This window comes from Cydia amplana, chromosome 1 (genome assembly GCF_948474715.1).
Source record: "Cydia amplana chromosome 1, ilCydAmpl1.1, whole genome shotgun sequence".
Taxonomy (NCBI): domain Eukaryota; kingdom Metazoa; phylum Arthropoda; class Insecta; order Lepidoptera; family Tortricidae; genus Cydia; species Cydia amplana.
This window is the reverse complement of record NC_086069.1, coordinates 27866628-27881780: the sequence shown is the minus strand read 5'-3', so window position 1 is coordinate 27881780 and position 15153 is coordinate 27866628. Positions and strand designations below refer to the sequence as shown.

The 15153-nt window shown below is 41.2% G+C and overlaps 1 protein-coding gene across 1 annotated transcript in view; it reads right to left on the bottom strand.

Annotated features, from left to right (window-relative positions):
- Positions 1–15153, bottom strand: part of LOC134652375 (hemicentin-2) — a 144597-nt gene that overhangs the window by 6467 nt on the left and 122977 nt on the right. Inside the window, exons 5-10 of the mRNA XM_063507553.1 lie at positions 13977–15131; positions 12866–13437; positions 8300–8494; positions 6941–7115; positions 2678–3085; positions 324–457 (exon numbers count right to left, since the gene is read on the bottom strand). Of these exons, the coding sequence (XP_063363623.1) occupies positions 324–457; positions 2678–3085; positions 6941–7115; positions 8300–8494; positions 12866–13437; positions 13977–15131 (2639 nt within the window). The remainder of the gene's footprint in view (positions 1–323; positions 458–2677; positions 3086–6940; positions 7116–8299; positions 8495–12865; positions 13438–13976; positions 15132–15153) is intronic.

The following is a 15153-nucleotide window of genomic DNA, read 5'->3' as shown; positions in this document are numbered from 1 at the left end:
TGCAGTTCGCATTTCTCAACAGATTCTCTTGACCAGGTTTGGTAGTTAGAATTTATCTGACGTCAGTTTTTGTAAAATGTTTGTGTTTTTGTTTTGGCATAATGGACTTAAGCGCCACTAGGGTTTATGGCACTTAAGACTACTTTAAATTCGCTGTGATAATGACTCGACGAAGTATTTTTAGTTTTTACATTTTTTTTCGCGAGGTCTACAGCTCACAGAGCCACTAGTTTATCTGTCAGCTCCCACGGCTCATATATGAGCCAGAACGCTTATGGTGACGTCATATCGTGGGATTCGACAGGTTAATTTAGTTTACTGACCTGGTGTGGCGGGTGTGAGGGTATGGCGCCATTGGCGGCGGCCATCTTCATCTGCCACAGCGAGTCCTGCGAGTTGACGCTGCCGCCGTTGTTGCTGTTGGTGTAGCTGTTCTCTATGTAGCCCATGTTTACCCCTGAACACAAAAACAGTAAGGTTAGAGTGGTACCGTAAAACGGGGCGAGTAGGTTTCGCGGGGAGAGGTGGGTTAAGGTTTGAGAGGGGGGTGAGAAGGGATTTGAAGGCTACTGCTACAAAAATAATGTATCCCAATTTAAAATGGAGCTATAGTAATACGCATAATAAAAAAAATCGATCCAACAATCTTCCAAAATCACCTTTGTATGAAAACCCCTCTCACCCCAAATACGAGGCACTACGGGGTGAGGTGGGTTTTCCTCTTTATCGTCAAAGTTATGAAATGGAACTACCCAAAATAAAATAAAAAGTAAAATACAAACGTCCGGAACACTTTATTATATACACCATTCAGTTTTCATATGTAAAAATAAAATGTTATCGAGGTTTGAATTTCAGTTTTGACCCTACTCACCCTATTTTACGGTACGAAGTAAAAGTGTACCGGGTGGAAAGTACGACGGATTTTCAACTACTAACCGACTTTTTCGAATGATTATGTTCCTGCAAAACTTTAACAAACATGTTGATACTTGAGAAATTATTCGATCGATCGATTTTAATATCTTAGAGCCACTTGCACCATCCCTCTAACCCGGGGTTATGCGGTTAAACCGTTAACCCAGTGTCAAATTATACTTGAAGCATGGTAACTCCAGCTTTAACCGGTTAACCCCGGGTTGGCGGAATGGTACAAGTGGCCCTTAGTGATTTTACAAGACAGTAGGTATGCGAAAGTCTTTCGTCCTGTTCCCCGCCGTATTACATAATATAGTTTGTCAAAGGACTGTCTCATTTCAAACATAGACAGAGAGAAATATACTATCTTTGTCTTACACTAGTACTAGCACCCAAAAGAAAAGGATGAGTATAGTTTTTTTTGTTTTTATTTACTGACAAATTGGTTTGACCAACTATAGATACATTTAAACGCCGAAAGAGGACAGTGGCATGCCAAGTTTTAATAAAAGGTACAGACCTTTCCGTCTCACGATGTCTGTGGCTAGTCCTCGGTAGCACAATGGAAAATACTTAATAAATAAACACATTCATTTAATTTAAAACGATCCCCACAGACCATCTCAAACTAGACGGGGCACTTTAGGTAATCGAGGTCTTCGCACATCAGGTAAAACACACATACACACACATAGGGGTATAGGTATGGGAGCGCGACCGCTCATTTCATTTGCGCTAACAATGAAGAACTCATGTTATGATGTATTTACAATAATTAAGCTTAAGCATTTGACCGCCGAAGATTTTAACTGATAGGCGCGGCTACAGCCCAGTACGGTTTCAGTGAAACGGAAGGAATATAACTGGGCTGTTACAGAAGACAAACGCCAAAAGTTTTGATACAGTCAGTGACTCATGGTACGGGCTCTGCTTTTTGTAAACGCTATACGGCCTGGCCACGACATTGCGCGACTGGCTTCGGCTAAGGCGACAACCATAGGTTGGAGCGAGACACAGCGATCGGACCATTCGTTCCCTTATGCTTGTCGCCTTTTAGCCTAAGCCAGTCGCGCAACGTCGTGGCCAGGTCGATATAATGCGGCGTTTGTTTTCTTTCACTGGCGTCTGTACTCTGTGACGCTCCCAAACAAGTGTACGGAAGCGAAACGGATTCGAGGCTTATTTATTATATTTGGCAAGGAAGTTACCGTAATTTAATAGACTTTTGCAAGTCAAGAGTGAATAGGCTACTGAATCAGTGAACTTCGTCGATGATTTTACAAATGCCACAAAAATAATAAATAGTGACATAAAAATTCTGATACTGCCGAAAAAATGCCATGTCAAAAGTGCCTTACAAATTGGTAAATAGTGCCATACAAATGTTGATATATAAGCTTCCATATCTAACTATAAAAAGTAGAGTGGTGCCTCGTAATTTTTTTTGTTGTTAAGAATCCTTCCTAAAACGATGATTATAAATCTGATTTTCTAAAAATAAGAAATTGCCATACAAAATGCCGAAAAAAGACCCTCTTCAAAAATGTAAGTACCTTAGAATTGATCATTTTACAAGCTAGGCGAAGTAAGTGCTAGGTAATATCGATCAAAACTTTCGTGAGACACAGACATATTAAAACGGGTCACTCACATGTCGAGCGTGTTCGACATAAAATACGTGAGTGACCTGTTTTTAATATATTTAATAATATCGATTAAGTTTACTGCAGTCATAATTAGGAAGTACAAAAATACTTACAGTCAGTATTAGTCATGTTCTGCGGATGCGATTGCGGCGGCAGCTGCCCGTGCGGCATCGTCTGATGCGGTGCTAAATGATATCCATAACCGCTCTGCGACGCGTATACCGCACTCTTAGAATCCTCCATGGCTAGCGCCAGCTCCATAGAATGTTCCAGCGCCTTATTCTCCATCCCAGAACTAGGGTAGTAAGGCGGTGGCGCCTGATTCTGAGGCGTCACCATCGCTGGTCTCATAGAATCCATCTCATAATCTTTAGCTGTCTCTTTCTTGTTCTCGTTGCGTTTGCAACGGCAGAAGACGAAGAGTAGACTGAGGAAGAGTAGGAAGACGAGACAGGAGATGAGGATGGCGACTAGGGTGGCTGTGCTGAATGCTGACGCTTCTTTGATGTAGGGCGGGCCGACTGTTGAGAGAAAAGAAAAACGTGACAATGATAGTACATTAGACAACTTTAAGACTAAATAAATATCGTCAGGTGACAAGCAAAAGTCACTAATTACTATAAAATATTTAAACAAAAATCAACCTTCTTTTCGTACTAATATGGTTCACTATGGCTATGAACTTGTGGTGGTACTTAGTGACTTTTGCTTGTCACCTGACGATATACTAAAAGGTGTAAAATGAGACAGCGTACTTATACATTTTTTGTATACGCCACTTAACCTGTAACTCCGTGTTTCCGCTTAGTTAAGGACTTTCTCGTTTCTTTAACATATTACTAGATTAGTCAAAGGCCTGGATTTAAAGTTGCAAAGCTGAGTCTTTAACGCTTAGCTCCAACATGGTAAAACAAAAGTTGTACAAGAGGCGAACTTAATGCCTGAAGGCATTCTCTACCAGTTAAGAGGGAGCTAACGCAAAGTTGTTCTTTTACTGGATTTTAACACGTTTTAATCAAAGACAAATGCCATGAAATTCTCTCGGAAACTAGACTATATTTGCGAGGGCAGACTATAAGCAAAACCGTAAAAGATATAAGTAACGTTACCCTGCATACAATAGCAGACATAATACTATAATTTTAGTATAAAATAGCTAGTGATATAGCCGAGGGATTTGACAGAGTTATTGAGGTAAAACGTTAAAAACCGCGCGATCTTTAAATCCTTCTCAAGTTTCGCGCGGCGCGCCAAATCGTTTGTTGCTTTCTAGCTTCGTGGCATTACGCCCCCTCTTTTACCAACGTGCATTTCACAGAGACAGAAACTCTTCTCTATCACTACATATTACAGAACAAAGTCGTTTCCCGCTGTCTGTCTGTCCCTATGTACCTATGCTTAGACCTTTAAAACTACGCAACGGATTTTGATGCGGTTTTTTTAAATAGATAGAGTGATTCAAGAGGAAGGTTTATGTATAATTTGTTAACTCATGCGAAGCCGGGGCGGGTCGCTAGTTATCTGATAAAGTTATTAAGTGCGACCTAAAGTGCGACCATCACATGAGCGTTTTACTGTAACTAACTGTTTCTACTCGAGCAAGCAGGATATACGCCCGGGAAGCTCGTAATTCTGTCAATAACAATTTATCGTGGTCTGTGCGACCAATAACTCCAATAAGACTATTACAATCAGAATGGATCAATAAATGCTAAATGGCCCGGAAGTCTGGATCTATTCCTAGAACCATTTTGATTGTATTAATATCAAAGCTTAACTGAAATTTGAATTTAAAAGCTAGTTTCTGGCCCGTCTTCGTTGTTCTCTCGTTGTAGATATTTATAGAAATAGATAATAGAAAGAATAGAATTTTGTATCAAGTAAAAACGTCTGCACCGACGCTATTGACGTACATGTATTGGGTAAGGTCTTGGTAACTCAGATGGAAAATCATCGGGCTAGCGATCGGGTGGTCGTGGGTTCAAGTCCGACCAAGACAGTGAATTTTTGCACTTTTAATTTATTTCTAACCTTAACAATAGTATGGCTTCCAATCGATAGGCAAGTAGGGTTCAGATTTTTCGGTTACCTAAGTAATTTTGACCACTGCTCTTTTTCGTCGAGCTGCTGTTAAAAATTTAGATTTCGATGTTTTTATTTCTCTTCTTTTGTAAGAAGAAACAATATTGTTATTGTATAAAACTAAATTTTTTTTATACTTCAACCAACAAGCGCTGGTGGCCTAGCGGTACGAGCGTGCGACACTCAATCTGGAGGTCGCGGGTTCAAACCCCGGCTCTTTACCAATGAGTTTTGCGGAACTTGTGTACGAAATATCATTTGATATTTACCAGTTGCTTTTCGGTGAAGGAAAACATCGCGAGGAAACCGGACTAGTCCCAATAAGGTCTTTTCCCTCCGGGTTGGAGGGTCAGATGGCAGTCGCTTTTGTAAAAACTAGTGCCTACGTCAATTCTTAGGATTAGTTGTCAAGCGGACCCCATCAGGCTCCCATGAGCCGTGGCAAATTGCCGGGATAACGCGAGGAAGGAAAGAAAGAGTTTTTTACTTCAACTATTGATAAAGCCAGTGGTGGGCAAAGTACGGCCCGCGGGCCAGCTCGGCCCGCGAATCGTATTTATCCGGCCCGCCGCCGGTCCTATGAAATAATTAATATATGGCATTGGCCCACGATTCAAAAATAAATCGCAAGTCAAAATAAATTTTGGCTACAATTCTGGCCCTCCACTTAAATTTCCTAAACTTTCTGCCCCCCTATGAAAAAAGTTTGCCCACCACTGGATAAAGCGTACGATTACGAAATGATTTCACAATAATATATCCTGGGAATATCTTTACCTTGCATCACCTTAGGGAATCTCACGAAAAATAAATTCTAAATCGCCTAACTTAGGCAACTATCAGACCAGCGGCGATCAACGAGAAGCGATGAGCAATTTTTATTCGCTGCTTTTTCTTAGAGAAAAGGTACTTGCCAGTAATATTAATATTATACTAGTCAGAAATTAATCCCTATCTACTAATATGAGAAATGCGATAGTTGACTGTGTCTGTCTGTCTGTTGCCTCTTCACGCCCGATTTAATGAAAATTTGGTATGGAGACAGTTGAAGGTTCGGGGAAGGATAAAAGATACTTCATATAAATCATCATCAGTATTAGTAATTAAATAGGTAATCTATTTTGTAAAACAATCTGTTATGCCAGAAACTCTTCTAGATTTTACCTTTGAGGGCTTTGAGTTATAATTACCATAAAGAAGCCATATCAAACAATGCAATTGTCACAATCGCAACCTGTACCACGCGGCCAAAACGTCGTAACGTCGCCCCGTATTTATGGCGCTTACGGCGCTTCTATGGTTTGTTGTCAAAACAATGGCGCAAAATGCGGGTTCTCTGAGCCTTAACCTTTTGGACGCCAATGACCGATATATCCGCACCGTAGGTTCAACGCCAAAGACCGATTAATCGGTCACAGACCACAGAGCAACATAGATCTACGTGCATATGCATAATGTTCAATTTCAGTGTTGACACTTCTGTGACGTGGCGTCAGCGTGACAGCTTTTGTGTTTGATACGGCGTCGAAAAGGTTAATTCATACGAGATCAAAATATACCCGCACGTTTCTTGCTAGAAAGTAATCAAGTCGCTTCCTTGCCGCCGGTCGCACACCGGCTTTGCTCACGAGGGTATGTAATATGCATATTCCTGAACTGCTGTAACCATGAAAACATACATCACCGCTGACAGCTGATAAAGTGTTTAGCTATTTCCTTATTTAACGATAAATATGTTACGCGGTGAATAAGTAGAATTAAGACTATTGATAAACTGGGGCAGTTGGTAAATAGTATTTATATAATCGTGATATACTGGAAGCTTCTCACTAATGTACCTATACAATATTTTGTCTACTGTACAACCCAAATAATAAAACAAAATTAGGTAACAATCTCAGTACATAAAAATAAAGAACAGAGGGTCTACCGCGAAAACCGAATTCGCAAATTGCGGGGATCTTTCTCTTTTACTCCAATAAAGTGGTAATCAGAGTGACAGAGAAAAACGCCCACTATTTGCTAACTTCGATTTTCGCGGTTATAGCCCAGAAGACAACGAGCTTTTGGTTTTGTCATTCTGATCGCGGCGAAACGGGATTGGTCAAATACGTTAAATTTCAAAACTTTAAATAAATGTCATATACTAAGAAAAAGTGACCAAGGCCTCCAGTGCCCCAGGCTGGAATCGAACCAGCGTCCTCTGCTATCGGGGCATTTTCCGAAAATAATTTAATTTGTTCTAATACGTTAAATTTCACTAAAGCTTATCAAGTTCTAATATTACAACTTACTGTCAGCCTCAGTGTAGTCGCTGCAGACCTCCTGGTTGACCTGGAGACACAGCTTAAGCCGCAGGCGAGGGTTCGGGTCCTCGGGTCGGGGGCCTCGGGGGGCCGGGGACTCTAGGACGGCCTCTTGGGCCGTGGACGCGGCGCCAGACAGACGGAGGGGTACTGTGTCTAGGACCTGGAAATACGGGAGCTATTAAGACCTAGATCGCAATATACTATATTGACATGCGGTTTGGAGGGCCTGCCTTGCGGCCTGAAAATTTGAAAGTGTCACTTGACACCAATATGGCGATGCTGCATCTTACACGCACGCTCTTGATAGATAAAAAAATTAAAAACGCTTTTTGTATTGTTTAAACTTTAAATGATAACCGTAAGTAGGTAGCTATACCAAAAAACCGGCCAAGTGCGAGTCGGACTCGCGCGTCTAGCTATTGCGGTTCATGAGATACAGCCTGGTGACAGACGGACGGACGGACGGGCGGGCGGACGGACGGACAGCGAAGTCTTAGTAATAGGGTCCCGTTTTTTACCCTTTGGGTACGGAACCCTAAAAAGAGGATCCTCCAAGGATCACTAGATCCCACTCATTTATATCATATTACCAAACTATAACTCAGTAATTACAGTAGAGTAAATATAGATTTTCCAGTGACTTTTTGTTTTCGCGATTGGGAACCAAATGTATTTTTCTTTATTTTCCATTCTGTTTAAATAATATTATGAAGTTTGCGTAATACCTACTTGTAACATGTTTGATTTCGCTAGGCATCATTAAAAAGTTTCTTGGACTTTGGTTTGGGTGCAGGAATTTTGCCAATTAAAACTGTTAGTAAAAAATGTCAGCACCGAAAGTTTGAATACAGGTTGTGAAATAAAATTTTAACGTAGGTAGGTAACTCATTCTGGGCGGCATTAATCCGAAATCTGTCAAAAAAAAATAATTTTCCGTGGAGTTACGAAACTACCATACGTTTTCATAGCTTAGACGAAGATTTTGTAGGACAAACAGTAAAATTGAGCTTATATTGTACAAAAATAGGAAACATCAAATTTAAACTGTTGTGAGACATATTAACATTGAATAATTTTACGGTTTAGACTTTAGACTCACTTGTTTTAAGTCACTCGCGCGACATGTTTCGGAGAGCCTAGGTCTGAAACATGTCGCGCGAGTGACTTAAAACAAGTGAGTATAACCCGTAAAATTATTCAACATCAAATTTTATCGGATTTTGACATAAACCAAAAAACTACAACATAATACTCTTAAGAATCGCCCCAGTTAGCATTCGAATAAGTTTTCCAATGCAACGTGAGGTTTTTTGCGTATTAGGGTAGTTTGTGAATGGAACTCACCTGCCAATGATGGTTAGGCTGCATCGCCTCCGCGACTCCCACCAGCGGTAAGCAAGTGGCCCCGACGCTGAACGCCACGGTCCTGGAACTCGGCTCGTATGTGACCTGCTCCGGCGCAGGGATCTTGTCCACCTTGGTGGTCACCGTCAGCTCGTTGGAATAGTTGCTCTGTCCTTTCGTGTTTACGGCTTTCACCTGAAGCAAGAGGGAGATAAATGTCTGGAATAACAGGTCTTAGCAAAGGTCAATAATGTGCGACGAAAAAGTAAGTTCTGCCTTCATCTAAGACAATGTTACAAGTAGGGTTTGCACGACGGATCCGAAATGTATGGGAAGATCCGCGGATCCGGATCCAGGTCCGGATAATTTCATACATTTCGGATCCGGATTGCAAACCCTAGTTACAAGAGATGGAAGTTCAGGAAGATTGCACAGGGCGTCTTTTTGCAGTCCAATCCTTGTTTATTTAGCAAATCTAAAGGTCTAAAAATATGGCACGCTACGAAATTAACCCGCTTTACCAAACCTAGCGAAATAAAACGCATTATTATAATATGTAGCTGCAAAAAGTCGCCGCACGCGTCCAGTGCACATACTCAAGCGTGTCCAAAACTTAGCAAACGAACACAAAACATTCTCCTAATTGAAACGACAACCCGACTCTTTCTACTTAGTATTATAAGAAAGAGACATAATATTGTTGACTTGTTCCTGTCTCGCCTCAGTTAGGAGAATGGTGAATGGCAAAAACGAAAGACGAATGAACAGCACGCTCAAATGGTTTACCTTGAAAGCATATGTCAGATGCTGTCGGTAGCGATACGGATGGAAAAGAAAATAAAATCGTTAATCACATCATCAGGGGCTGCGTCTAACACTGTTTTAGTATGAGTTAAGGGTCTTTCCTGTGGACATCATAAAGTAAACGAACGTAGAAGCCTAATTTTCTTGCTAGATCTTAATAGGCATGTTCAAACCTTCTACTTATTAAAAGTTGCATGATGCAATATAGTTTTCATATAAGTTTATATTGTTCTCAAGAAAGACGCTCGTTTTCCGGAATGTTTGTGACTCAGCTGGTACAGCTTTGACCCCTTTTTACAAGTTATAAGTTTACAGTAATAAACTAGCAACATTCACGTCCTTGGCCAATGGCTATACAGGGTGATCTTAGCCATTGGACAAACCTTGAAATCCCACGTAGGGTTACTTCTCAGGAATGCTTTAACGTTAATATTTTTTTATTTGAACAATGGATAGTGTTCCCGGTTTTGCTAAATTGTAACTATAGTCTGTCAAGCCATATCCGTCAGTAGAAAAAAGCGGCATATTTAAAAAATGTATGCGCGATGGGTTATCATTCCATAGAAAATTTGAATTTCGCGCCTTTTTCTACTGACAAACATGTTTGATCGGCTATAGTAGCTTTATAAAATGGGCCCCTGATATATATTTTTTTCTACTCGTCGACTGCAATGCTTGAATTAAGACTTCGTATGCCAAAGTGAAATCGCATACTTTTTTCACTATGGGACCCCAACTCAACTATAATATTCATTGTATAGTCAACTATAATATTCATTTCGATACAGTTTAGTTAACTATAATATTCATTTCGATACAGTTTAGTCAATTATAATGAAATTGACCAATCAAAAGCTGTCTAAAAATTGAATTTAGTGCGGAGCAACTACCAGGGCCTCATGAGTTACGAGAAGGTGTCGTTGACCAACCGGCCGGGGGGCGCGGGGCGCGGGGGCCGGGTCGCGTACGAGTATGAAGGTATCGCGGCTGTATACTTTTGGTTTTTTTACCTACATGTATGATTCTTCTACTAGTTTTAAGTATTTTTTTTGTTGACTCGTAGAATTGTATACAATAGTGATATAATCAAGCTTTTCAATCTCGTACCTTACTTAGGCAACTCAGCAAGCTTCGTTGCCTAAACACGGTACTCGACTGAAAAGCTCTCCATTATATCACGATTGTATAAAATACTATAACATAATGAACTAACTGTACCTTTCATTATTTTATGTTTTCAAAATGCACCCTAATTCCATTTCACCCGGTATACTCGATAAACCTTCAGAAAAGTTGTAAAACTCCTCGATACCTATCATTCATAATTACCAGTTCGTTCCATTTCGCGAGAATTGGACGAATATACACATGGGGCACATTTCGCCTGTTTAGATGGCATTGATATATTGGTTTTGAGTTCTTTACTTGTATTTGAGAGCGATGTATCAAAATTTTGACCTTGACATTGTGATTTTTGATCATCAAAGTTACATTTGGATGGCGACCTCAGCCGCATTACTGCTGCGGCGTTGATACGAGCGCTGGCATTGTCAATTTTATTGATGAAAAGTTAAAAACACAGATCGAGAATGACGCTTGCGGTTAAGATAATTGAAGTGTGGAAATTTAGTTTAGTTTATATTACGAGTATGAGTGCGAAGGCAGAAATACGATACGATACGATATACGAAAATAATTTCAATGACACAACATTCCGATTTTAGTCGCACTTTTGTTTTTGACAAGCAATATTGTACATTTCTAGAAATTATGAAATTATTATATTGTTAGATAGATAGATAAAGCATTTATTGCCACAAGAAGGATTTTAAATTACAATTATTTTTACACACTTAAGCTATACTTAACCTAGACAGTATAGTATACATATGTATTAATAAGCTGAAATTACATTCTACGTGACAATTGGACAGTCTCAGCTAATGTGCTGGAAGCCCCGCCTTTTACTGCGGCGGTTGAATTGAGGCGGTGACACAAGGCGACTGCTAAGTACTAACTTATACTATATTAATCTATATTGTATTTATTTATAGGTTTAAAAAATGACTTAACCGAAACAAAAGTAAAGAGCAAAAGCTTAAAAAGAGAGAATAATAAGTAAGTAATTTAATTATTTATTGACATTACTAGATAAATTGATAAGGTAAATTATATAGGTAGGTACACTGAATATGGAGTATTAAAGTTAATTTGCCTTTTAAGCAACACGGTTCTCAATTTATCTTTAAACGATGTTTCCTGGGACATGTTAAGTCGAAGAGGTGGGGGCAGGTTGTTCCATATTTTTGCTGCACTGATGATGATCCTTTAGTTTTGTGTTTAGGAATAACTGCCTTGTTTAATATTTTGCTACGCGTATTAAAATGGTATTGATCTTTTGCCCATGCAATTTTTTATATAAATAGGTCTTTAATTCAGGCCTTTTTGTGTGTACAACTTTGTGCACGAACGAAGCCATGTGCAATTCCCGTCGTGGAGTTCATTTTTAGGATTCCGTTCTCCCTTGTTGTAGGTATGTTCATATATATGCCGATTGAAAGTAGGCCATCACTATTATCAATTACCTATAACGCTTAAATAAGGCTGTGATATATATTCATATATAAAACTGTTGGACCACTGTTGGATTACTCAGTGGAGTCATGCAGTGGGGAGCAAAATAGGTTTATTTTACGGTAGATGAATTTCTGTTGATCTGTCTCGTTAACACTGTACATAAGCTAAACATAAATCAAACGAAATACCCCTGGTAATTTGGTTTCGATAGGGCTAGGATATTAATCATACATACAGGGTACGCTATGTCCCGGAGGGCACGAATACGGAATTTCAGTCAAAGCGGGCCCCCAGATCACTTCTACTAAATGGACCCTTTAAACTCGCTGTCTCTACTTATTGGGTACACTGGGTAGGTACCTATAGGTACTAGCTGCTGCCAGCGACTTCGTCTGCGTGGGATGGTGATGATAAAAAACTGCCTCCTAGCCTAGTCGGTAGTGGCCCTGCCCTGCCTACGAAGGTTAAAGTTGGCTCGATAGAACAAATCACGAAAACATGTCTAATTTACATTTATTTTCACTTGTATGTCGTTACCCTGCATTCCATAGCAGTATAATTTTTAAGTGTCATTCTATGGAACTTGCTAACTATGTAAACAAACCGCCATATTGAAATTGTATTTGTATGATGAATTTACTAGTGACTTTTGTTTACATAGTTAGCAAGTTCCATAGAATGACACTTTAGTATAAATTAGCTAGTGATATAGCCGAGGGATTTGACCAGCGAAATTATAATCAGAAGTATACTTTCAAAGTTATTGAGGTAAAACGTAAATACCCGCGCGATCGTCTTCTTCCGTCACAAGTTTCACGGGGCGTATTTTTTGATCCTTTCTAATTTCCTGGCTTTACGCCTTTAACAGCGGAGTCTAGTAGTTAACTCTGTGAACGGGCCTAGCATATTTCTTCCGCTTTACCTAATCTTATAACTCTTTGTGCATTTTCTTGTTTACTATAAATAATACCTACAGCCTTTTGATCCGAAAATAAAATACTCTGATCCCCTTGACCGGACTGGACTTTTGCGAGCGACATTAAACATTTTCAATGTATGTAGTATAGGTATATGAATCATTTTATCATGATTCTAATGTTGTTTTTAGTTTACCTGAAGGCCCAAGCTTTTAATAATCTTTACAGTAGGTACATATGGAAAAGACTTAAATAATTGTCAACATACCTTGAAAGAGTAAGTGTTGTGTTGATCCAACCGCGTCACATTGCAGGGATTGGAGCGCCCGCAGTCATACTCCATCCAGTCCTGCGCCGCCGTGCGTTCAGCCACGCAGTCCGAAGCCCCCGGAGCGCCCGGGGCTCCCACACGCCTGTATCTCACGAAGTATTTGGTACTTGACAGTCCCCCGTCGAATCCAGCCTCCCATTGAAGAGTCACGTAACTGGGGCCGATTTTTTTACTAGTGAGCGCTTTAGGCGTTTCGGGCGCGCCTTTAGGTTGTAATTTAATCTGTGGTCGAACGCTGCCAAGCGAGTTTTTCACGTTGCAGTAATAATCGCCGTAGTCCTGCGGTTTTACATTTCTTATTTTAAGCACGCTGAAGTAGGAATCGTTGTTGTCCGTACTAGTGTTTATTTCATAATGTCCGTCGGAAGACATTTGTAGCGGGGCCGTGTTTGAGCCGTAGAACCATTGGAATTCTGGCTTGGGGTACGCTTGCACTCGGCATGAGATTTCAGCGACTTCTTTCACGTCGTATGCTACCTTTTTCTGTTGCTTGATGGGTATTGGTTCATCTGTTAAAAATAATTGTAACTATTAAATAAAAGCATACAAATTAATGCATGGGGGCAATAAGAGAAAAAGTTATTACATAAGTGCGTAAGAAAACATGACTCAATCATGTCATCATAAAATAAAGAAATTAATGTACCAATTAATTTGTGCTTAATATTTGTGAACTAGCTAGGTAGCACAAGAACTATATAGCCCGATCCAAACCAAAAAAAAAAATTGTTACGGTTTTGATCTTATTTTGACACAACCTTGAAGATCGCTCACGCTGATTGGTGCATACGCAATATAGTGAAAATCGTGCGTGAGATCGGTGAGATGCGCGCCAATCACCAAGACAGTCATCAAGGTCGTATCAAAACTATAACAGATTGTTAAATCAGAATCGACCTCCTAATTTATTTCATTGCATTCTCGTCAGCGCAGTTAATTTATTCGTAACATATAAACTTCAAGTGCAATTATAAAGTTTAACATACAGTGACACAATGAAAAGTTGAGAGCGTGCAAGTTTCAGCCTAACTAGATAATTAAAACTTACGTTCTATCCGCAGATGCATAGTGGACTCGACTTTCTTGACTTCGTTCTCGAACGTACAGGAATATATGCCCCTATCCTCCGGCAGTAGGTCGTTAGTGCTCGGTCGCGTTTTCCCGTAGAATCTCAGCGTACTCTGCACATTGTAAACAGAGTTTCTGCCCTCTGTCATATCAGTTTTGACTTCGTACAAGTTCCCGTCGAGTTTAATCTCGGAGTTGTCTTTGTACCACTTGACGTTCGGGCGGGGTTTGCCGAGCGCGCTGCAAGTTACGGCAAAGTCTTGTTCGCCGGAGGGCTTCGTCATATGGGGCTGGAGTTTGGCTTGGAATCTTGGGGGCTGGTGGACTTCGAGAGTTACGGAAGCGAGGTCGCCGTGGCCGAGCTCGTTGGTGGCCTGGCAGTGGTAGACGCCCTCGCTCCCGAGATGCGCGCTCGGGATGGTGTATTTGTTGCCAGTAGCGAGCACTTGGGGTTTGGCGTCGGCAGAGTCGATGTCGCGGAACCAGCGGTATTGGGGCGCGGGCCAGCCGGGCGGACGCGCTATACAAGTGAGGGTCACACCAGCGCCCTCCTGTGCTACTGGTCGGTCGGGGCTGACGCGTGCGGGCCCGGGCTTGTGGCGCACCAGTACAGCTACAGACGCGCTGCTGGCGCGCTCGACTCGCTTCCCATTGGTGGCGGAGATGACGTTGATGGCGCGGCAGACGTACGTGCCGGCCATGTCGGCGTTCACGCGCGTCAGCAGTAAATCGTTGCCGTCCTGTTTGAAGTCTGGTTTGCCCTCCATGGTCCATTCTATGGATATGGGTTCGGGGTTGGCGGAGACTTCGCAGTGGATCTTGACGGTTCCGCCCTCTTCAGCCTCAAAGGTTTTGGATTCGACGGTGACAGTGGGTGGGTATAGGACATCGACGAAGATTTCTCGCTCGCCGGAGCGCCCAAGCCCGTTGTCGGCGGAGCAGGAGTATTTGCCTGCGTCCTGCACAGTCACGCCCTGGATGGTGTGTGTGAAGGAGTTGGATATAAATTTTCCGTTTCTCATCCAGGTCACGGAGTTGACTTTCGGTTTGGCGTCAACTTTGCACTCCATGGTGGCGCTGCCGTCGAGTTCTACTCGCAGCGGATTTTCTGGGCCCACTTCGACTCGAGGGAAATCTGTAGACAAAAAAAAACATTT